A 25,768-nucleotide genomic window follows, 5' to 3' on the forward strand; every position below is an offset into this window, starting at 1 on the left:
CTATTCATCCATCCATGTATCCATTTATCTACCTACCTAATCTACCCAACTATCAGATGAAGTTGGTAAGGGAAACAGTCTGAAGAGATGGGGAGATATTTCAGTGCAGCCTCAGATTTGGTGGAAAAAAGAGAAGGAAAGTGGTTTCTCAGGGATTTTAGTAAACTAAATTTTATCATGGTTTGGTAACACACAGTCATAAAATAATTCTCAATGAAGATTATTAAGAAAGAAGAATTATAGGGTCCATCTTATTTATGTAAGGCTAGATATATTTTTTTAATATAAGGTAGATGAATTATTTTAAAGGAGAGGAAAAAATGACTTAGTTATGGCCAATTTTAAGAATTACACAAGTTTAAAGCATTACTTAAGTAATTATAACCCGTGGGGAGCACTCAATTATGTAAGAAGAACTGTTATATATAGTCCTTAAGCTTTGGTCATGATGCTATTATCACACAAATTTGTCACCCCTATGATCTAGCAGGAGTCATTTTAAATAAAGCAAATGTATACTGTCAAACAAGAAAATGTCAGGGATAACAACAGCACAAGTTAAACCCTCTATCGTGAAACCCAGGTGTTGGTGGTGGGGGGCAGGGGACTGAGTTTAGGGAGGAAAAGAGGTAGGGAGACAGAAGCAGTTGATACAAGAAGCAGAAACTAAAACATATACTAAATGCATATGTAAACAGAAGCTATTAGATAGTGAAGCAAAATAAGTAAAAATCTGAGTAAACAGACATTAATGACCGTAGAAAAAGTTAATTTTAGAAGGTAGAGACAGAGTGTTGCCAAACCACAATAATGATAATTCATTACTTCTAATACTGAGACTGCAAAATGATAATGTGGCCACTAAGTTGGATAATATCCAAAACAACACTTGAATTGCCATTTAATCTGTCAGAGATCTGCCTATGCAGCAGAGATAATATCTTCCTTATTAACATATATAACCTAATAATAATCCCTTCCTTTAAAATTTTTATTTCTTATTTGTTATTTTTAGATATATATAATAATAGAGCGTATTTTGACATATTATACATGTATGAAGTATAACTTATTCTAATTAGGATCCCATTCTTGCAGTTGTGCATGAAGTGGAGTTTCACTGGTGCTGTATTCTTATATGAATGTAGGAAAGTTATTACTGTCTTCCCTATTCCCATCCCTCCTTTCTTCCCTTCCTTCCCCTTTATCTAATCAAATGAACTTCTGTTCTTCTCTCCCTACTCCTTGTTGTGTGTCAGCATCCACATATACGGAACCACCAACCTAGATGCCTTTCAACAGATGAATGGATAAAGAAAATGTGGTGTATATATACACAACAGAATATTACTCAGCCATAAAGAAGAATGAAATTATGGTATTTGCAGGTAAATGGATGGAACTTGAGACTATCATGCTAAGTGAAATAAGCCAATTCCAAAAAAAACAGGTAAATGTTTTCTCTGATATGTGGATGCTGACACACAATAATCCCTTCTTATATATAGGTTCTAATAATCTTTTTATCATTTAAGTTTGCCTAAATATGTTTCTGCCTTCAGAAACCTAGCAAAGCCTGACATGATACTTTTTGCTTGGCTGGAAGGTTATTAGGTAGGAAAGAGGAGAACAGAAAGAGAGAAGCAAGAATTACATCATGTAGGGATCCTCAAGGGGAAATATGTTTATAACCCCACTGAAGATGTGCTCAATACATGCATATATCCATGCACATACAAACATGCACCATACACTCGGATATAAAATAGCAGATTAAATAAATAGGAAGAACTATAGATAATAGAACATATGAGATTGAATGTGAAATTATTTTATGCAATTATATTTAAAATATATTCAGTTTTAAAGTAATCAGTAGAGACTATAATAAAAGAATGAATACAAAAGTATTTTAAAAACCAATGGACCTTTTAGAAATGACTAGTGAATTTAAAAATTAAAGAGCAGTTCTCTTAAGACAGCAAACCAAAAAAGGTTGTTACCTACATGGTAACACAGATACAAAGACATGAAAACTATGAGAAATATGATAAATAACTATTATAGGAGTAGAGAGAATGAAAGAAAATAAACATAGGATGTCTAACATTTGGAAATGTTTAACATTTCCAGGAATAAATAAATATTAAAGAAGCTCCTACTATTTCATTAAGGACCAATAAAAACAGTCACAATCAAGCACAAGATCAGTGACAGGAGAATTCTAAAGGTAATCAGAGAAACAGAGAGATGAATTATAAAGTATTGAAAATTAGACTTTTTATTAGCTATACTAGATATCAAGAGAAAATGGAATAATATCCACAAATTACTGAGTGAAAATTATAAAATTGTCAATTCTGTACCCAACTAAATTATCATTCAAAACTGAAGACAAAATACTGATAAATTTAGACAAGTATAAAGCGTTTATTACTTATAGATCCTCATTGAAAATATTTAAAATATGGTCTTATGTAAGAAGGAAACTAATCCCAAAAAGGAGTGTGATTCATGAAGAATTTAGAAGGTCAAAAAATCAGAAAATGTGCTGATAGATCCAAATCAGTACCGTGAAGCTTACTGTCTTTAAAGATGATTTTTTTTTTAATTTTTAGAAGATGTCTTAATCATTATGTACTTTCATTAGTGTCTAATACAAAGTGAACATTCAATAAATACTTGTTCATATGATCTATGTATGAAATAAGTCTGCATCTCATTCTCAGGTCAAATTCTCTATTCTGCTAATGGAGAAATTGAAAATACGGATAACCCAGTATTTTATGACATACAGAACCTGATTTACCACTTAAAATTACAGAAAAACTATTATAAATGTCAAAAGTTATTATAGTTTCCCTTATCATTGTAGGTCTGTGTATGCCTAATGTATAGTCAAATAATGCTCACAATGATAAAATAAATAACAATGTTCAGGAAATTCTGAACCTGTTTACTTGACAAAAGTAAAGAGATAAGGGAAATATAAGAATGTAAAAGTTGATATAGACTCTTAATTTTAAATTCTGAGGAATACCTTTTTCAGATATTACATAATATTTTAAATACACCCCCAAATATATATATATATATATATATATATATATATATATATATATATATATATATATATATATATTTGGAAAAACTTGGAAGTATTGGTCTTAACTTTTAGTTACAATTAAAGTTTGTACATCAAAACTAGTATTTAACTCACTGTTCACCCTCCTGATTCTAGAAATATGACCTTTAATCTTTGTCAACCTATCAACATTTGGAATTCTCTTTTTGACATTGTTTTCAGTTGACTTGAACATTTTAAACTTGAAAATGAAAGCATAGAGTTATTTTCAGAGAATATTCCCAACACACAATAACTGATGGGTGACAATAGTGCTTTTAGGATGATGTTACAGACCGTTGATTCCCTCAACATTTTTTGGGTGAGGTAAAAAGGACACATTACAACAATACCTACCATCTACCCAAGATATGAATCATGTCAATCTCAAAAACAAGATGATAGTAAAACTGCCATATGAAAGCATCTGATTAAGATTTTAAAATGACGAGTTTATATAAATATCTATCATCAAATTTTCAAGGCTTCTGAAAAACTACTTGTAAGAACAAACAATCTTTTTTTTTTCTTCTTTTTTTAACCAATAGAGGACAAAATGGCCTAACCATTGATATACTTCTTTACAAAATTAAATCAATGTGAACACTGCTAATGTGATGATCATACAATGCCAGCAGATTAATTTTCACTTGCAGAAGCACAAAAAGTATATAATGATCATAAATGAAGTAATGAGGTAAAGGAATGCCTTTTTCTTCCTCTGGAGAGGTTGGAAATTCAGCTAGAGTTATTAAACTCTAGAGGACCTGATTATACTGAATTACTGTCCTAAGAATCTGACCCAGCTAAAGATAACATTTAGGATAGAGGATTCCAACACAACAGTGAATTCCAGGGATTTATAATCATATTAGGTCCTAGGATTGGATCCTGAGTTAATTGTCTTCCAGTCTTCTCAACCCTCTCATATCCTAGTTACTTCTTCATTTGTTTGTTCATTCATCCTTTCATATATGCAATTAAGGAGTTTCTAGTGGGTCCGAGGGACTTTGCCATAAATAGGCATAATTTCTTCCCCTAAAAACCCTAATTCAAGAAGTTTCCTTGTCTATAATTTCTACCCAATTTCTCTTCTTATTAACTCTCTTTCCCTACACTGAAATCCATTGTTCCTTTCTCTTTAGTGCCTCTATATTTTTTTGTTCATGACTCCACTATATCCAGCATTTGTCATAGGATACAGAGTGAGTTGTATACACAACTGTCTCTCTTAGTATCTAACCTCTTTATACTTCAGTTTCCTTCACTGTCTAATAGAGATAAACCAATACTTTCTTCATGCATTGTTATGAGGGGTAATGAGTTTATATAAATATCTACCATCAAATTTTCAGTTAATATATGAAAATAACTTAAGAGAGTACCAAGTATTGCTCAGTAAGTGTCAGTATTACTTATTAATATCAACATTAAGTTTTAGTAGCGTGGGGAAGTAAGAATTAGGGAACAAAATCTACCAAGTTATGCTATGTTTATGTATGAATATACCAAAATTCATCATATATATATGTGTGTGTGTGTATTTGCATGAAATATATATGTATGCGTGCGTATATATATGTATATATATAAATGCACTAACTAATTTTTTTTTTTAATTTTTTATTGTGGGTTGTTCAAAACATTACAAATTTCTTGACATATCATATTCCACACTTTGATTCAAGTGGGTTATGAACTCCCACCTTTACCCCATACCCAGATTGCAGAATCACATCAGTTACACATCCATTGATTTACAAATTGCCATACTAGTGTCTGTTGTGCTCTGCTGCCTTTCCCGTCCTCCACCCTCCCCCCTCCCCACCTCTCCCCTCCCCTCCCCTCCTCTCTCTCTACCTCCTCCACTGTATAACCCTGAGGGTCTCCTTCCATTACCATGCAATTTCCCTTCTCTCTCCCTTTCCCTCCCACCTCTCATCCCTGTTAAATGTTAATCTTCTTCTCCTGCTCTTCGTCCCTACTCTGTTCTTAGTTACTCTCCTTATATCAAAGAAGACATTTGGCATTTATTTTTTAGGAATTGGCTAGCTTCACTTAGCATAATCTGCTCTAATGCCATCCATTTCCCTGTAAATTCTATGATTTTGTCATTTTTTAATGCAGAGTAATACTCCATTGTGTATAAATGCCACATTTTTTTTATCCATTCGTCTATTGAAGGGCATCTAGGTTGGTTCCACAGTCTTGCTATTGTGAACTGTGCTGCTATGAACATCGATGTAGCAGTGTCCCTGTAGCATGCCCTTTTTAGGTCTTTAGGGAATAGACCAAGAAGGGGAATAGCTGGGTCAAATGGTGGCTCCATTCCCAACTTTCCAAGAAATCTCCATACTGCTTTCCAAATTGGCTGCACCGATCTGCAGTCCCACCAGCAATGTACAAGTGTACCCTTTTCCCCACATCCTCGCCAGCACTTGTTGTTATTTGACTTCTTAATGGCTGCCAATCTTACTGGAGTGAGATGGTATCTTAGGGTGGTTTTGATTTGCATTTCTCTGACAGCTAGAGATGTTGAACATTTTTTCATGTACTTGTTGATTGACTGTATGTCCTCCTCTGAGAAGTGTCTGTTCAGGTCCTTGGCCCATTTGTTGATTGGGTTGTTTGTTCTCTTATTGTCTAATTTTTTGAGTTCTTTGTATACTCTGGATATTAGGGCTCTATCTGAAGTGTGAGGAGTAAAGATTTGTTCCCAGGGTGTAGGCTCCCTATTTACCTCTCTTATTGTTTCTTTTGCTGAGAAAAAACTTTTTAGTTTGAGTAAGTCCCATTTGTTGATTCTAGTTATTAACTTTTGTGCTATGGGTGTCCTATTGAGGAATTTGGAGCCCGACCCCACCGACTGTAGATCGTAGCCAACTTTTTCTTCTATCAGACGGCGCGTCTCTGATTTGATATCAAGCTCCTTGATCCATTTTGAATTCACTTTTGTGCATGGCGAGAGAAAGGGATTCAGTTTCATTTTGTTGCATATGGATTTCCAGTTTTCCCAGCACCATTTGTTGAAGATGCTATCCTTCCTCCATTGCATGTTTTTAGCCCCTTTATCAAATATAAGAAAGTTGTAGTTTTGTGGATTGGTTTCTGTGTCCTCTATTCTGTACCATTGGTCCACCCGTCTGTTTTGGTACCAGTACCATGCTGTTTTTGTTACTATTGCTCTGTAGTATAGTTTGAAGTCTGGTATCGCTATACCGCCTGATTCACACTTCCTGCTTAGCATTGTTTTTGCTATTCTGGGTCTTTTATTTTTCCATATGAATTTCATGATTGCTTTCTCTATTTCTACAAGAAATGCCGTTGGGATTTTGATTGGCATTGCATTAAACCTATAGAGAACTTTTGGTAATATCGCCATTTTGATGATGTTAGTTCTGCCTATCCATGAACAGGGTATATTTTTCCATCTTCTAAGATCTTCTTCTATTTCTCTCTTTAGGGTTCTGTAGTTTTCATTGTATAAGTCTTTCACCTCTTTTGTTAGGTTGATTCCCAAGTATTTTATTTTTTTTGAAGATATTTTGAATGGAGTGGTTGTCCTCATTTCCATTTCAGAGGATTTGTCGCTGATATACAGGAATGCCTTTGATTTATGCGTGTTGATTTTATATCCTGCCACTTTGCTGAATTCATTTATTAGCTCTAATAGTTTCTTTGTAGAGCCTTTTGGGTCTGCTAGGTATAGAATCATATCATCTGCAAATAGTGATAATTTAAGTTCTTCTTTTCCTATTTTTATGCCTTTAATTTCTTTCGTCTGTCTAATTGCTCTGGCCAATGTTTCGAGAACTATGTTGAACAGAAGTGGAGAGAGAGGGCATCCCTGTCTTGTTCCAGATTTTAGAGGGAATGCCTTCAGTTTTTCTCCATTCAGAATGATGCTAGCCTGAGGCTTAGCATAGATTGCTTTTACAATATTGAGGTATGTTCCTGTTATCCCTAGTTTTTCTAGAGCTTTGAACATAAAGGGATGCTGTACTTTGTCGAATGCTTTTTCCGCATCTATCGAGATGATCATATGGTTCTTATTTTTAAGTCTATTGATGTGGTGAATAACATTTATTGATTTCCGTATATTGAACCAGCCTTGCATCCCAGGGATGAATCCTACTTGATCATGGTGTACAATTTTTTTGATATGTTTTTGTATCCGATTCGCCAGAATTTTATTGAGGATTTTTGCATCTAGGTTCATTAGAGATATTGGTCTGTAGTTTTCTTTCTTTGAAGTGTCTTTGTCTGGTTTAGGTATCAGGGTGATGTTGGCCTCATAGAATGAATTTGGAAGTTCTCCCTCCTTTTCTATTTCCTGAAGTAGCTTGAAAAGTATTGGTATTAGTTCTTCTTTAAAGGTTTTGTAAAATTCTGCTGTATACCCATCTGGACCTGGGCTTTTCTTAGTTGGTAGTCTTTTTATGGTTTCTTCTATTTCCTCAATTGATATTGGTCTGTTTAGGTTTTCTATATCCTCCTGACTCAATCTGGGCAGATCATATGACTTAAGAAATTTATCTATGCCTTCACTATCTTCTAATTTGTTGGAGTATAAGGATTCAAAATATTTTTTGATTATCTTCTGTATTTCTGAAGTGTCTGTTGTGATATTGCCTTTTTCATCCCGTATGCTAGTAATTTGAGTTCTCTCTCTTCTTCTCTTCGCTAGCATGGCTAAGGGTCTGTCGATTTTGTTTATTTTTTCAAAGAACCAACTTTTAGTTTTGTCAATTTTTTCAATTGTTTCTTTTGTTTCAATTTCATTAATTTCAGCTCTGATTTTAATTATTTCTTGCCTTCTACTTCTTTTGCTGTTGTTTTGCTCTTCTTTTTCAAGGATTTTGAGATGAAGTATGAGATCATTTATTTGTTGGTTTTTTCTTTTTTTAAGGAATGAACTCCAAGCAATGAATTTTCCTCTTAGAACTGCTTTCAATGTGTCCCATAGATTCCGATATGTTGTGTCTGTGTTTTCATTAATCTCTAAGAATTTTTTAATTTCCTCCTTGATGTCTTCTATAACCCATTGATCATTCAGTAACCTATTGTTCATTCTCCAAGTGATGTATGCTTTTTCCTTCCTTCTTTTATCGTTGATTTTCAGTTTCATTCCATTATGATCAGATAAGATGCATGGTATTATCTCTACTCCTTTATATTGTCTAAGAGTTGCCCTGTGACATAATATATGATCTATTTTTGAGAAGGATCCATGTGCTGCTGAGAAAAAAGTGTAACTGCTTGATGTTGGGTGGCATACTCTATATATGTCAATTAGGTCTAGGTTATTAATAGTGTTATTGAGTTCTATAGTTTCCTTATTCAACTTTTGTTTGGAAGATCTGTCCAGTGGCGAGAGAGGTGTGTTGAAGTCTCCCATGATTATGGTATGGTGGTCTATTAGACTCTTGAACTTTAGAAGAGTTTGTTTGATGAACATAGCTGCACCATTGTTTGGGGCATAAATATTTATGATTGTTATGTCTTGTTGTTGTATGGTTCCCTTAAGCAGTATGTAGTGTCCCTCTTTATCTCTTTTGATTAACTTTGGCTTGAAATCTATTTTATTTGATATGAGTATGGACACTCCTGCTTGTTTCCGAAGTCCATATGAGTGATATGATTTTTCCCAACCTTTCACCTTCAGCCTATGTATGTCTTTTCCTATCAAATGCATCTCCTGTAGGCAGCATATTGTTGGGTCTTGTTTTGTGATCCATTCTACTAGCCTGTGTCTCTTAATTGGTGAGTTTAAGCCATTGACATTTAGGGTTATTATTGAGATATGTGTTGTTCTTCCAGCCATATTTGTTTATTTCTGTTACTAAACATGGTTTGTTTTCCTCTTTGATTATTCCCCCCCCCCTTTATTGTCCTACCTCCCACTGTTGGTTTTCATTGTTATTTTCCATTTCCTCTTCCTGTAATGCTTTGGCGAGGATGTTTTGAAGAGATGGTTTTCTAGCTGCGAATTCTTTAAACTTTTGTTTATCGTGGAAGGTTTTAATTTCATCTTCCATCCTGAAGCTTAATTTCGCTGGATACACAATTCTTGGTTGGAACCCATTTTCTTTCAGTGTTTGAAATATGTTATTCCAGGATCTTCTAGCTTTCAGAGTCTGTGTTGAGAGATCAGCTGTTATCCTGATTGGCTTACCCCTAAATGTAATCTGCTTCCTTTCTCTTGTAGCTTTTAAAATTCTCTCCTTATTCTGTATGTTGGGCATCTTCATTATAATGTGTCTAGGTGTGGATCTCTTATGATTTTGCACATTCGGCGTCCTGTAGGCTTCTAGGATTTGGGATTCTGTCTCATTCTTCAAGTCTGGGAAGTTTTTTTGTATTATTTCATTGAATAGACTTCTCATTCCTTTGGTTTGGAGCTCTGTACCTTCCTGTATCCCAATGACACTTAAGTTTGGTCTCTTAATGTTATCCCATATTTCTTGGATGTTCTGCTCATGGTTCCTTAACAGTCTTGCTGAGCTGTCTATGTTCTTTTCCAGTTGAAATACTTTGTCTTCATTGTCTGATGTTCTATCTTCTAAGTGTTCTACTCTGCTGGTAGTATTCTCCATTGAGTTTTTAAGTTGGTTTATTGCTTCCTGCATTTCTAGGATTTCTGTTTGTTTGTTTTTTATAACCTCTATCTCCCTGTATAGTTGCTCCTTTGCTTCCTGGATTTGTTTGCGTAATTCGTTGTCGAAGTGGTCTTTCATTGTCTGATTTTGCTGTTTAATGTCTTCCTTGATACTCCAGATCATTTGAAGCATGTATATCCTGAATTCTTTATCTGACATTCCATCTGATGCAGCTGTTACCTCTTCTAAAGTTGCGTTGACCTGCATTGCTTGTGGTCCTTTCTTTCCTTGTCTTTTCATACTGCTTGCGTATCTTTCCTGCAGGTGCGGGCGGCGGCTCTGCTCTCTCCTTATTCCAATTGGGGTTTCGTGGCTACCACGCCGGCAGGTCATTGGGCCTGTTCTGGGAGCTGGCGGCGGCTCTGTTCTGCCCCTGCTCCGATTGGGGTGACGAGTGTACCACGCCGGCAGGCCACCGGGCCTGATCCGCCGGTCGGTGGCAGGTTTGCCTACCCTGCCGGTGCGGGAGGCGGCTCTACTCTGCCCCTACTCCAAATGGGGTGACGTGTCTGTCGTACCGGCAGGCCACTGGGCCTGTCCCGCTGGTCGGTCGCAGATCTGCCCACCTTTCGGGCACGGGTGGAGGCTCTGCTCTGCCCCTACTCCAATTGGGGTGTCATGACTACCCCGCCTGCAGGACGCTGGGCCTGTTCCTGGCACGGGCGGCGACTCTGCTCTGCCACTACTCCAATTAGGGTGGTGTTTGTACCACGCCGGCAGGCTCCTGGGCCTGATCCGCCGGTCTGTTGTAGGTCTGCCTACCTTGGAGGCGTGGGCGGCGGATCTGCCCTGCCCCTCCTACCACGCCTGCGGACCCCTGGGCCTGATCTGCAGGTTGATCACTGATCTGCTCGCCCTGCGGACACGGTTGGCGGTTCCGCTCCGCCCCCACTCCAATTGGGGTCACGTGACCACCACCCCGGCAGGGCCTGATCCGGGCGTGGCAGAAGGATCTGCTCTGCCCCTACTCCAGTTGGGGTGATGTGTGTACCACACTGGCAAGCCACTGGGCCTGACCCGCCAGGCTGTCACAGGTCTGTTTACCTTGCCCGCGCGAACGGCGGCTCTGCCCTGCCCCACCTACCACGCCCATGTACCACTGGGTCGCAGGTCTGCCCACCTTGCGGGTGCGGGTGGCGGCTCCGCTCCGCCCCCTCTCCAATTGGGGTCACGCGGTCACCACGCTGGCGAGTCGCTGGGCCTGCTCTGGGCGCTGGCGGCGGCCTGGCTCCTCCCCTCTGGCTCGAGGACAAATTGAGGAGACTTGGGTGACTGTGCCTCACCCCCCCTACCAGGAGACCAACTGCTTATGTCACCGCTGGTATTGATGAAGTTCTCTCCTCCGCCGCTTTCTGCTGACATCAGATCTCTGCCATGTTGGTATCCTATGCGAATGGCAGCATTTCGTTCCCCTTGCCAGGCAACCAAAGCAACGGGTGAGTCCTGACCGGCCCTCAGCAGGACCCGGACCGAGAAGCAATTTCCGCGGGCTCCTAGCCCCGGGCCAGGGAAGTTCCGGGAGCCGGAACTCGGCCGCTCCGTGCTCTGTGTAAGCTCCTATAAGTGTAAGCTCCAAGAAGCAGTCCCGCGGGCTCAGTTCCGGGAGCCGGAATTCGGCTACTTAGTGCTTGGTGTATGCTCTGATAGGCGCAGGGTCCAAGAAGCAGCCTCCGCAGGCTCCGCAGCCCTGGGCCAGGGCGGTTCCGGGTCGGTTCCGGGAGCCGGAACTTGGCCGCTCCGTGCCCTGTGTAAGCTCCTATAAGTGTAAGCTCCAAGAAGCAGTCCCCGCGGGCTCAGTTTCGGGAGCCGGAATTCGGCTGCTTAGTGCTTGGTGTATGCTCTGATAGGCGCAGGGTCCAAGAAGCAGCCTCCGCAGGCTCCGCAGCCCTGGGCCAGGGCGGTTCCGGGACGGTTCCGGGAGCCGGAACTCGGCCGCCCCGCGCTCGGTGTTCGCTCCGATAGGATCAGGTTCTAAGAAGCACCCAGGCGCTGTACCCTAGCAATCTGTCTGCAAGCCGCAGGCGAATTGCAGCCTGAAATTACCTGATCTATGGCTGAATGAGCTGCGGTCAGTCAAAAACAGGGGTGGTGACGTCAGTTTAGCAACATGGTGGCTGCTGGCCTCCTCTGTGTTCTGACCGGTGTGGAGAACCGAGATGGACCGCTTCCTTCCCCCGTCTCAAACCCAGAATTCAGCCCTGAGTACGGTGCTTGCGCGGCTGGCAGAAACTGCAGCGCTGTAACCCTGCGTCTCTATCCCAGTGCGCTCTGCAGACTTTAGCCGCGGGGCGATTTGCTGAATAAGCAGTGTTACCCACCGTGCAACAAACCTCTCGCGTTTGAGTCCCCGTAGCCGATCCTCGTGCGATGGAAATCCTTCCTCCAGGTTCCGGAGCACCCCACTATTGCTGGAAATTCCTAACAAAATATCCTTTAGCCGTCCTGACTTGTCATACTCCCACACAGTGAAGCAGCACACGGGGACAATGCACTCCCCTCGCCGCCATCTTCCTTCTCCCCAACTAACTAAATTAATAATAATAGAATAGAGATCAGTAGAATAAAGCAAGCAGATCAGGCAGAGGGAGGAACAGAAGGAAAGAAAAGGTACTAGAGAATAAGACTGATCGAACTATGCTATGTACATGTATGAATATGACATAATGAATATCACAATTATGTATAATTATAATGCACCAATAAAAAATAGGGTAAATCCTTAATAATTTGGGATTGGAACATTTCCTGCTCTCTACTAAAAACTGAGAATAGCTCATATTTTTTTTTAAAAAAAAGAAACGAGTTTTAGGTTTTTTTTTTTAATCCTTATTTCACTCTCTTCTAAGTTGGACTTCTTGTATAGTATAGAATGTCTCTTCATCAGTTTAATTATGAAATGTTACTCGACAATTTAGCTGGAATGAAATTACCATATTAAAATCCAATATATAACAGTAGTTTTAATCATAAAACTTAAAATGACAGAACAATAAGTTTATTATCTTAGATGATGGCAACAACAGCTATGACACACTGGCAAGCCATACAAATTTGACTGTAAGTTTGACCACATTTCTATCAGAGTGATAATTGAACACTCTTAAAACCTTTACTTTTATTTTGTAATTGTGGCAATGTTGATATATATATTGTATATATTCATATGTTAGTATATATACTTTATATACTTTTTGGGGAAACATGGAGGAATTAAAAAATGCATATTTTAAAACAATAAAGGACAAATTGGCTTGATTAACTCCATCAGGAAAAAATTTCTATTCCTACTAAAATTTGATGGCAATCATAATTTCTTAATGAATGTTTATTTTTTTTTATTTTGAAGGTTTCTGTATTAATGAAACCTTGTTGGAAAAAGATGATGATCTGGAATAGGAGTTGAGGCATGAGTCATCAATTTAAATCATCTTTTTAATTTTTTGAGTTCAATCTATTATATAATATGTTAATATGGTAACTTCAGGACACCTAAATTATCATTTGACATTTCATCAGTAAAATTATTTCTTTGGAAAAATATATTTTACATGTTCCATTGAAGAAAAAGATGACATTTTTCCCCTTCCTAAAAGCTACATAAGCTTGGAATGAAGTGATCAACCTATCATAGATCACATTGCTTAGCTGAGAATAGAGGAAGACCATAGCTAAATATTGCATGTTGTGCATTTGTGTGCTCTCTCAATTACCCTGGTTCTAGATGGAAAATAAAGAAAATATGGGTATGAGTGTATTTGCACTTCAAATTTCACAGAGAACATTCCCATACACTACCTCATTGGTTGGTCATGAAAGAAATAGGTATTTACATTTTCCAGACTAGGAAATAATCAGACTTATTACAGAATTCTACTGGATATACTGTGATTCCAAGTATGGTAGGTGGTCTTCCCTGTCCTGGATTATTAGTTTTTAAAAAGCAAAGGAAATGATTTTTACTTTCATAGTTTGAGTTTTTAACAAATAAAAACAAATGAGTAAATGAATTAAATAGACACTTTTCAAAAGAAGAAATACAAATGGCCAACAAATACATGAATAAATTTTCAATATTGTCAGCAATTAGGGAAATACAAGTCAAAAAACTACATTGAGATCTCATTTCACACCAGCCAGAATGACAGTCATGAAGAATACAAATAAATATAGATGTGGAGAAAAAGAAACACTTTCATATTGTTGGTGGGATCATAATAATCAACAACTATGGAAATCAGCATGGAAGCTCCTCAACAGACTGAGTATGAAATTACCCTATGACCCAGCTGTACCCACTCTTTAGTATTTATCCTAAAGAATTAAAGTCATCATAGTATAGTGATACATACATACCCACATTCACAGCAGCACAATCCACAATGGCCAAATTATGGAACCAAATAAGTGTCTATTAATGGATGAATACATAAAGTAAACATAGTATATGTATACCGTGGAGCTTTATTCAGCCATAAAGAAGAATGAAATTATGTTATTTATAGGAAAATGGATACAACTTGAGAACATTATGTTAAGCCAAATAAGCAAAGCTAAAGTCATTGGTCATTTTTCTCTTATATGTGGAAGTTAGACAGGAAAAAGGAAAAAAAAAAGGGTGGAGAGAAATCTCATGAAAACCAAAGGGACGTCAGTAGAATAAAGAAAAGGAACCAAAGGGAGAAAGGAGGAGAAGGAAAGGGGAAATATTGGGAAATGATATTTGACAAATTATATTGTTATATTGTGTGCATTTATGATATATAACAACAAATCCTACCATTTTGTACAACTATAATATACACCAATAAAATTGTGAAAAAATATGGTGTTTAATATGGGTCAGGAACTGTGTTGCTTATTTTCTAGAATTCTTGATAGTTTTTGATGTATTAATACACATTCATTAGAATCAGAAAATATATACAAATATAGTCTCCACACATTACAGCTTGTCAATATACATATTTGTTAAATAAGATGTTGCTTAGGAACTATACAAGGTTCAGTAGAATCCCTATAATTCACGTCTACCCAGAACGAGTGAATGTGACCTAAATTGGAAATGGGATGTTTGCAGATGCAGTAACTGAGATGAAGACATAGTGGATTAGGTTGGGCCCTAAATCCTACAAGTTGTGCCTTACAAGAAGGAAACTGGGACACAAAGATAGATACTCAGGGAGAACACTAAATGAAGGATACTAAGATGTTAGTAACCACCAGATGCTAGGAGAAGTTAAGAAAGGATTCTCCTCTCGAGTCCTGCTTATGTCTTGATTTCAGTTTTTAAGTCTCCAAGATAGAAAGAATACATCTCTGTTGTTCTAAACCACCAAGTTGATAGTATTTTTACTGATAATCCTGGGTAACTAATGCAGAAATCCTCCCAATGCTTCCCATACATCCTTCAAGAAATAGCTCTCTTAAAACATCTCCACTTAATATACTTGACACATTAGCCCATTTCTCTGTTTGAGTGTCTGAGGGTAGCACCTTACTATATAGTGTTAATGTGCAGTCCTAGTCCCATCAAAAAATTCTGTGCTTACAGCTCACACTGATAACTATTGTCATTATATAATTGAATCAAATATTATCTAAACTGATGAAATACAAATGTAAAAAGAAAGACAGCTGCTGATTCCATGAAAATTAAGTTGTAGATATGGGAAACTGTGGATAAAGTATTGGAGTACTTTAAGAAGTGCAATCAAATTAGGTGTGCATGAGGCAGTTGTAAGACTGAAAAAGTCATGAGAATCTAGAAAAAATCCCCAGACTGCTTTGCAAATACCTTGAAATTCTTATTTCATTTTAATAGCAATAACTTCATCTTGTAGGACATATATCATGAATGTGGTTTATTAAAGAATGAACTTTATGGAATTGCCATTAGAACATAAGCATGCATATATACATATGTACTTGCATAGGTTCTATAATCCTCTGCTTTATCATATATTCTAATAACAAAACAATCATAACTCTAGGCCACAAAAAGAAAATATTTTTAGGACTTCAAAATGGCGGGCCAGAAAGAGGCAGTGTCCTGTGGTGCTCTATGCCCTAGGTCTCACGTAGTCGGAATACAAGATCTCAGAGAGTATGAGAGGACCCCTATACAGTGGATTTTTGCAGAAATCACCAGCACTGTGACCCCCATGCAAAAATCAGAGCCTCTGCGTTAGAGTAGGACTCTGGACTCTGGGCCCAAAGCCCGCAGTTCTTGTTCACGCACAGCTCTCAATTGGTTTAGCAGAATCACCTATCAGCACCTCTGCAGAACTCCAGACTGTGCCTGGCTCCCCGACAGGTCACTCGGATGCTACCTATCCACAGCACAAAGCCATCATCCAGCTCCCCACACCTCACCAGACACCCTGACACTGGAAGCAGACCAACTGCATCTTGGAAAAACTTTCTTGCCATATTTGGTGGTTGTGGCTCTCAGATCAGATCTCCATCTGAGCAGTTACCTGGTTTCCAACTCCCCCCACCCCCCAGTGGTGGTAACTCGGCACAGTGACCACCAAACACAAAAACAGCTCTTAGTTGATCAGGAGTGCATTGGGACAAGGGCGCCACCCACCTGGTATGAACCTGGGGGTCAGAAGTCCCACAGTTGGGATCTGATAAGTAAGAGAGGGGAGGGGACTAATATCTGGAGCATAACAGAGAGACCAGGATCTGGGAAATCTCCAAGCAAGAGAGGGAAACGATAATGGGGGCTCAAGTCAGACGAGAGATCACAAAAAGAGACCCATGAGGTGCAGTTTCTCTGCTGGGACTAGTGGGCAGCATTCCCCACCTCCAGACACTCTACACCAGGTCCAGTCTTCTCACCATGGTTACCTACACCATTCTGAGGGCAGAGACACTAGCTTAAAACCGACAACCCCACCTACTGAATGAGAAGAGAAGCAGGAAAAAAAAAACGAATCTCAAAAACTACCAACAACCCTGGTTTCTTCTTTCGAATATTTTTTTCTTTATCTTTCTCTTCTATCTTTCTATCCTCTAGCCCTCACATCCCCAACATATGTGAAATCAAGAACTTTGCATGAAATAGAACTTTGAGGACTGAGTCACCTGAATTATATAATATAGAGAAGTTGCATAAGCCCCCCCCCTTTCTTTTTCTTCTCTCTTTTCTTTCTTTTTTCTTTTTTTTCCTTATTTTGTTCTTTCTTCTTCTTTCACCCTCCAAATTTTACTTTTTTTACATCCTGTATTTTTCTAAATAAATATGTGTGTTTGTTTTATGCACTGTACTATCTTCCCATGTACTTGTCTACCCTAAATTACTTTATTTCTATTCCCCTGCTACTAACCCTCTTCATTAGACTTCTCCTTCACATTTTCTAAGATATATTAACTCTATACCCTCACATTTTTCCTTCTCAGCATATCGTCCTACACCCAACCCCTAGTTCATTGTCCACTTCCAGATACTGTAAGCCTTTTTATGAAACTACTGATTATATTTTAAATAATAATTGAATCCAACATTTCTGGACACTGAGACTAAACTGTAAATGTCTTTTTTTTTTTTTTTTTTAAACACCATCACTGGTTTAAATTATATTTGAGCCATTCTGAAACAGTCTTCACTGCTATTTTTCTCTAAGCTATATTAAGGAAGTTTTATAAATATATGTAGGAAAGCTTTGGTCTCAAAAAGAGAAAGGGTTTGTATTTGAAGGATTATATTTAAGGGAATCAGTTGATAATAAGTTTACTAGTGTTCTAATTGCATCTCAATGATTCATCATGTCTTAAATGCTGGGGGTGGAGGGGGACAGAAACTAAACTATATGCACCCAGAATAAATTTCCAGTGTGAAGTCATGAGAAACGGCCAATGAGAAGGAGAGGCCATGATTAAGTACAAATGATCACAACAGTTGATTGTTATTCTCCAATCATGGAACACTATTATTTCTTTTTTGTTACTTTTTGACCTCAGTCATTGCAACAAATAATGGGCTCTTACTACTGTAGAGCTAAGAGCAGGCCTGGAATTGTCTGAATCCTGGCCTTTCAATTTGCTTTTATTCACCGTGACTCCTAAGATTTGAATTCTGCCATTCCCGGAATTGTCTGAATCCCGGACTTTCTTTTTTTTTTTTTTTTTTTTTTTTAATTTTTATTGTGGGTTGTTCAAAACATTACAAATTTCTTGACATATCATATTCCACACTTTGATTCAAGTGGGTTATGAACTCCCACCTTCACCCCATACACAGATTGCAGAATCACATCAGTTACACATCCATTGATTTACAAATTGCCATACTAGTGTCTGTTGTGCTCCGCTGCCTTTCCCATCCTCCACCCTCCCCCCTCCCCACCTCTCCCCTCCCCTCCCCTCCTCTCTCTCTACCTCCTCCACTGTATAACCCTGAGGGTCTCCTTCTGTAAATGTCTTAATAACAACAATTTGTTCATAGGTGATGTATTGTTGATATTGGGATATGTTATCATTGTCCTTCCCCACAAAGGAGGGATCTTGGAACCCTACAAGAGCACTACAAATCTATAGGGTAAAAACAATAACACACCAGACCCACAGAACTGGAAAGGAAGACACACAAGTAACATGAAAAGACAAGGGAAGAAAGTACCACAAACAAATCAAGACAACACATTATGAGAATCATTGGCAAGCTACAGCAGAAAAAATGACAGAGAAAGATTTCAGGATATACATGGTTAAAATGTTCTGTGAACTCAAAGAAGACATAAGAGAACAAATACAATCAGTGAAAGATCACTTCAACAATGAGCCTGGCTCAATCCAAAAGATCACCTCATCAGGGAGATAGAGGTTCTCAGAGAGAGAGAGAGAGAGAGAGAGAGAGAGAGAGAGAGAAACAGAAGTCCTTGAAATGAAAGAAATAATAAACCAAATTAAAACTCAAATGAAAGCATCACCAACAGAGTAGACCACTTGGAAGATAGGACATCAGACAATGAAGATAAAATATATCATCTTGAAAAGAACATAGACCACACAGCAAAAAAGGTAAGAAACCAAGAGCAGAACATTCAAGAAATATGGGATAGCAAAAAAAGACCAAATTTAAGAGTTATTGGGATAGAGGAAGGAACAGAGGTCCAAACCAAAGGAATGAACAATCTATTCAATGAAACAATACCAGAAAAGTTTCCAAACATGAAGAATGAATGGGAAATCCAAATTCAAGAAGCCTACAGGATGCCAAATGTACAAAATCACCACAAATCCACACCAAGGCACATTAAAATGAAAATGCCTAGCATACAGAATAAGGAGAGAATTTTAAAAGCCACAAGAGAAAGAAATCAGATTACATATAGGGGAAAACCAATTAGAGTAATGGCAGATTTTTCAACACAGACCTTGAAAGATAGAAGATCCTGGAGCAAAATATATCAAGCTCTGAAAGATAATGGGTGCCAACCAAGAATCTTGTATCCAGCAAAATTAAGCTTTAGATTTGAAGACTAAATAAAAACTTTCCACGATAAACAAAAGTTAAAAGAATTTATAGCTAGAAAACTGGCACTACAAAACAACCTTGGCAAAATATTCCATGAAAAGGAAATGAAAAACAACAATAAAAATCAGCAGAGGGAGGTATTATACTAAAAGAAAAATTAATCAAAGAGGAAAACCAAGTCAAGTTAAGTAACAAAAATAAACAAATATGGCTGGAAATACTAACCATGTCTCAATAATAACCCTAAATGTTAACAGCTTAAACTTACCAATCAAAAGACATAGGCAAGGAGATTGGATTAAAAAAGACCCAACAATATGCTGCCTCCAGGAGACTCATCTGACAGGAAAAGACATACACAGACTGAAGGTGAAAGGTTGGGAAAAATCATATCACTCACATGGACTGCAGAAGTAAGCAGGGGTTTCCATCCTCATATCAAATAAAGTAGACTTCAAGCCAAAATTAATCAAAAGGGATAAAGATGAACATTACATACTTCTCAAGGGAATGATACAACAATAAGACATAACAATCATAAATACATATGCCCCAAACAATGGTGTAGCTATTTTCATCAAACTCTTCTCAAGTTTGAGACTCAAATTGACCACAACACAATAATCTTGGGTGACTTTAACACACTTCTCTCACCATTAGATAGATCTTACAAACAAAAGTTGAATAAAGAAACTAGAGAACTTAATAACACAATCAATAACTTAGACTTAACTGACATATGTAGAATATTTCCATCTGCATTAAGCAGATACACATTCTTCTCAGAAGCACATGGATCCTTCTCTAAAATAGACCATATACTATGCCACAAAGCAATTCTTAGCAAATACAAAAATGTAGAGATACTACCATGCATTTTATCAGATTATAATGGAATGAAATAGGAAATCAATGACAAAATAAAAAGTAAAAATTTCTCCATCACCTGGAGACTAAACAATATGCTACTGAATGGACAATGGGTTACAGAAGACATCAAGGAGGAGATTAAAAAATTCTTAGAGGTAAATGAGAACATAGACACAACATATCGAAATCTCTGGGACACTATGAAAGCAGTACCAAGAGGAAAATTAATTGCATGGAGTTCATTCCTTAAAACAAAAAAAAGTCAACAAATAAATAGCCTCACACTACATCTCAAAGTCCTAGAAAAAGAAGAACAAATCAGTAGCAAAAACGGTAGAAGGCAAGAAATAATTAAAATTAGAATGAAATCGAAACAAAAGAAACAACTGAAAAAATTGACAAAACAAAAAGTTGGTTCTTTGAAAAAATAAATAAAATTGACAGAACCTTAGCCATTCTAATGAAGAGAAGGAGAGAACTCAAATTTCCAGCATTTGTAATGAAAAAGGTAATATCACAACAGACACTACAGAAATACAGAGGATAATTAGAAATTAGTTTGAAATCTTATACTCAATAAAATAGAAGACATTGAAGGCATCAACAAATTTCTTAAGTCACACAATTTGCCAGATTGAGTCAGGAAGATATACATAATTTAAACAGACCATCTAACATTGACTATCTAACATAATCTATCTAACATTGCAATATTATTTCCCCACATTTACACATTAGAGGATCCAGGGCCAGAAAAGTTAATTTCTTAAAAGCAGATTCCCAATTACATCTCAAATTCATGAACTTACATATTCTATATTACTACTCTCTTATTAATTAGGTTATAATCTTGAGCAAATTGTTGATCTCCTACATCTCAGTTGCACTAGTTATCAGATAAGGTTTTTTCACTGGGCAATCTTCCTAGGATGCTTGGTAGCTCTAAGCCCTTATTTTCAATACCAGAACATTTTGGATTTTCTTATAAATAAACAACGTGTGTGACTTCTCACTGCTTTTCTTTTTAATATGATAAACAAAGTCAAAACATACTTACATAAAGAATGACAGAAAGGATAAGGTGGAGTCATGTTAGTGAGTATGAAGTAAGAAACTTAGGTACACAAGAAAAAAGATGAATTTAATGTCAACATACTAGTATAAATTATTTTTTGGGGAAAAATATCATGAAATGTTTTATGTTCACATAACCCACAAGAATTCTGCTCTCACTTGCCTAAAGGAATCTTAATGGTAAGTTGTAAGGGCCCTAAATTATGCAGCTTAAAAAATTAAACACTTAGTCAATACTTCATATTTCATTATGCTAAGTAGAACAAGATATTATTCAATTATGCCATAAAATAATTAACATATGGCTTCCACATCTAAATGATCTGAATAAATTCATTATTAAATTTCATTCTTGAAACTATGGATAATGTTAAGATAACGGTAATCAATATTAGGTTCTATTGATATGCCATACAAATATTCCTTATCTTCTTTAACTACTTAAGAAATTAAATAGGAACCACTGAAAGAAATCTTAACACAGTTTTTGGTAAATACAAATGATTTAGGGTTTTAGATGGTCTAAAAAGACAAATAATTAAACACTGGAATTCTCCTAAATAACTGCAGGAGTTGTATTTTTACCTTGGAAAACTTTCATCTATGAAACAACTTTGGCTTCAAACAGAAGGGCTATAATAAAACATCTCCTAGCTAGACTCAGGTTCAAGAGGTTCATAGTGGTGAACAGCAGAAAAGATGAAATGTTTCAATAAGCCCCTCAGGCTGATTTAGTTAGCATTCACGAAGTGAAATAACCTATACATCACATACCCTTTGTTAGCTTGTTGTTTAGAATAGATGTATGAGTCACTGGATTTTATTTTAGTAGTTGGGCAATGCAATTCTCCTTTTGCCCAAAATATTAAAATGCAGAAATGTGAAACTAAGAGAGGTAATGTCAAATCTTATATAGGTTGCTTATCGACCACTGTGATGGATCAAGAAGTTCTTTTGCTCTTGTCATTCCATGTTTCACTTTGATAGGCACAGATAGCAAATCATCTCAAGGAAAAAAAAATCTATTATTATACTAACAAGCAAACCGCAGTGTGTGTGGTTTATACACACACACACACACACACACACACACACATACATACATATATATTTAACTGTGTGAAGAGAAACAGTGCTTGGTGAGGTGGGGGGGAAGTCTTCAAAACCAGAAGAACTAACATTAGAGAAGAATAGGCAAGATTCTACCCTGAATCACTTCAGATACAAATTAATCCCTCTGGGAGTCTGGGGTGGGGTGGGGAGAAAACATATTTCTTTCTTTCTTCTTACTACTTGGAATTAATGAAGGTACCTGCAACAATGCTGGCAAGTTGCTGGGTTCTTGTGATGGGGTATATGCTACGTGCTTGAACAATTGCTGAAGCAATTTTCTTGGCATGCTTCTCCTCCCCGTATGCTCTTAGGATGGATGCAAGTGCCTGCTGATCTAAAGCATTCACAACATCAGCAGCGGTGGGCATGTCTGGGTACCTACACACAAAAAGAACCAATTAGTTCACTGACATCAATATTCATTGACAAAATTCCTCAATAGGACACCCATAGCACAAAAGTTAATAACTAGAATCAACAAATGGGACTTACTCAAACTAAAAAGTTTTTTCTCAGCAAAAGAAACAATAAGAGAGGTAAATAGGGAGCCTACATCATGGGAACAAATCTTTACTCCTCACACTTCAGATAGAGCCCTAATATCCAGAGTATACAAAGAACTCAAAAAATTAGACAATAAGATAAGAAATAACCCAATCAACAAATGGGCCAAGGACCTGAACAGACACTTCTCAGAGGAGACATACAATCAATCAACAAGTACATGAAAAAATGCTCACCATCTCTAGCAGTCAGAGAAATGCAAATCAAAACCACCCTAAGATACCATCTCACTCCAGTAAGATTGGCAGCCATTATGAAGTCAAACAATAACAAGTGCTGGCGAGGATGTGGGGAAAAGGGTACACTTGTACATTGCTGGTGGGACTGCAAATTGGTGCAGCCAATTTGGAAAGCAGTATGGAGATTTCTTGGAAAGCTGGGAATGGAACCACCATTTGACCCAGCTATTCCCCTTCTCAGTCTATTCCCTAAAGACCTAAAAAGAGCATGCTACAGGGACACTGCTACATCGATGTTCATAGCAGCACAATTCACAATAGCAAGACTGTGGAACCAACCTAGATGCCCTTCAATAGACGAATGGATAAAAAAATGTGGCATTTATACACAATGGAGTATTACTCTGCATTAAAAAATGACAAAATCATAGAATTTGCAGGGAAATGGATGGCATTAGAACAGATTATGCTAAGTGAAGCTAGCCAATCCCTAAAAAACAAATGCCAAATGTCTTCTTTGATATAAGGAGAGTAACTAAGAACAGAGTAGGGACGAAGAGCATGAGAAGAAGACTAACATTAAACTGGGATGAGAGGTGGGAGGGAAAGGGAGAGAGAAGGGAAATTGCATGGAAATGGAAGGAGACCCTCAGGGTTATACAAAATTTCATACAAGAGGAAGTGAGGGGAAAGGGGAAAATAATACAAGAGGGAGAAATGAATGACAGTAGAGGGGGTAGAGAGAGAAGAGGGGAGGGGAGGGGAGGGGAGGGGGGATAGTAGAGGATAGGAAAGGCAGCAGAATACAACAGACACTAGTATGGCAATATGTAAATCAATGGATGTGTAACTGATGTGATTCTGCAATTTGTATACAGGGTAAAAATGGGAGTTCATAACCCACTTGAATCAAAGTGTGAAATATGATATATCAAGAACTATGTAATGTTTTGAACAACCAACAATAAAAAAATTTAAAAAAAATATTCATTGACAAGAGGTAAAAACTTAAGAGTACTAGGATATAAAGTCAAACACACAAAAAACACATGCTAGGAGAGTTTCTGAGTTTTTTTAAAATTTTTTTTAGTTGTAGATGGACACAATACATTATTAATTCACTCATTCATTCATTTTTATGTGGTGCTGAGAATCAAACCTAGGCTTCACATGTACTAGGTAAGTGCTCTACCAATGAGCTACAAACCCAGCTCAGTTTCTGAGATATTAAAGTTTGAGAATGAAATCTTACACAAATAACATAGATTCTCCATTTCAAATGCTCATCTTTATGGCAAGGGTCAGGGGTACTGTTTGTAACATCTATCAAGGTCAAAGCTTATGGAAGTTAAAAATATATTATTAACCATTAACCTTAATTCATAGACGAGGTATTATTATGTCTGTAGATTTGTATTTTTTCAAACTAAAATAAAGTAAAATGTTTAAGTCCTTTGGGTATATACCAAGGAATAGGATAACTGGGTCAAATGGTGGTTCCATTCCAAGTTTTCTGAGGAATCTCCCTACTGCTTTCCATTATGGTTGCACAAATTTGCAGCCCCACAAGCAATGTATGAATGTGCCTTTTTCCTCACCTGTATTTATTGTTACTTGTACTCCTGATAATTGCCATTCTGAATGGAGTAAGATGAAATCTCAGTTAGTTTTAATTTGCATTTCTCTGATTGTTACTGCTGATGAATATATATTTTTTGACCATTTGCATTTCTTCTTCTGTAAAGTGCCTGTTCAGTTTCTTAGTCCATTTATTAATTGGGTTATTTGTTGTTTTTTTATGGTATTAAGTTTTTTTGATTACTTTGTATATTCTGGAGATTAATGCTCTATATGAGGTGCAGGTGGCAAAGATTTTCTCCTATTCTTTGGCTTTTTCTTTTACATTCTTGATTGTTTCCTTTGCTGTGAAGATTTTTAGCTTGTTACCATCCCATTTATTGAATATTGATTTTATTTCTTGCACTTTAGGAGTCTTGTTGAGGAAGTTGGTTCCTAAGCCAACATGATGGAGATTTGGGCTTACTTTTTCTTCTAATAGGCACAGGGTCTCTGGTCTAATGCCTAGGTCCATGATCCACTTTGAGTTGAATCTTGTGCAGGGAGAGAGGGGTTCAATTTATTCTATTACATATGGATTTCCAGTTTTCCCAGTATCATTTATTGAAGATGCTATCTTTTCTCCAATGTATGTTTATGGTACCTTTGCTAGGATGAGATAACTGTATTTTGTGGGTTTGTCTCTGTGTCTTCTATTCTGTTCCATTCACTTTCATGCCTGTTTTTTTTTTTTTTTTTTGCCAATAACATGCTGTTTTTGTTACTATGGCCCTATGGTATAATTTAAGGTCTGGTATTGTAATGTCTCCTGATTCACTTTTCTTGTTAAGAATTACTGAATATTCTGGGCCTCTTATTTTTCCAAATGAATTTCAAGACTGATTTTTCTATTTCTATGAAGAATGCCACTGGAATTTTAATAGTAATTGTATTAAAACTGTATAGCACTTTTGGTAGTATGGCCATTTTGACAATATTAATTATGCCTATCCAAAAACATGGAAGAACTTTCCATTTTCTAAGGTATTCTTCAATTTCTTTAGTTTTCTGTATTTTCATTGAAGAGGTCTCTCACCTCTTTTGTTAGATTGATTCCCAAATATGTACATATATTGAGGCTACTGTG

General features: G+C 37.2%; 1 protein-coding gene across 2 annotated transcripts in view; it reads right to left on the reverse strand.

Annotated features, from left to right (window-relative positions):
• Positions 1-25,768, reverse strand: part of Mettl15 (methyltransferase 15, mitochondrial 12S rRNA N4-cytidine) — a 245,656-nt gene that overhangs the window by 24,696 nt on the left and 195,192 nt on the right. For both annotated transcript variants that reach the window (XM_071616322.1, XM_027936714.2), the window contains exon 6: positions 22,521-22,699. In XM_071616322.1, coding sequence (XP_071472423.1) covers positions 22,521-22,699 — 179 coding nt within the window. The remainder of the gene's footprint in view (positions 1-22,520; positions 22,700-25,768) is intronic.

This window comes from Marmota flaviventris, chromosome 9 (assembly GCF_047511675.1).
Source record: "Marmota flaviventris isolate mMarFla1 chromosome 9, mMarFla1.hap1, whole genome shotgun sequence".
In the NCBI taxonomy this organism is placed as follows: Eukaryota; Metazoa; Chordata; class Mammalia; order Rodentia; family Sciuridae; genus Marmota; species Marmota flaviventris.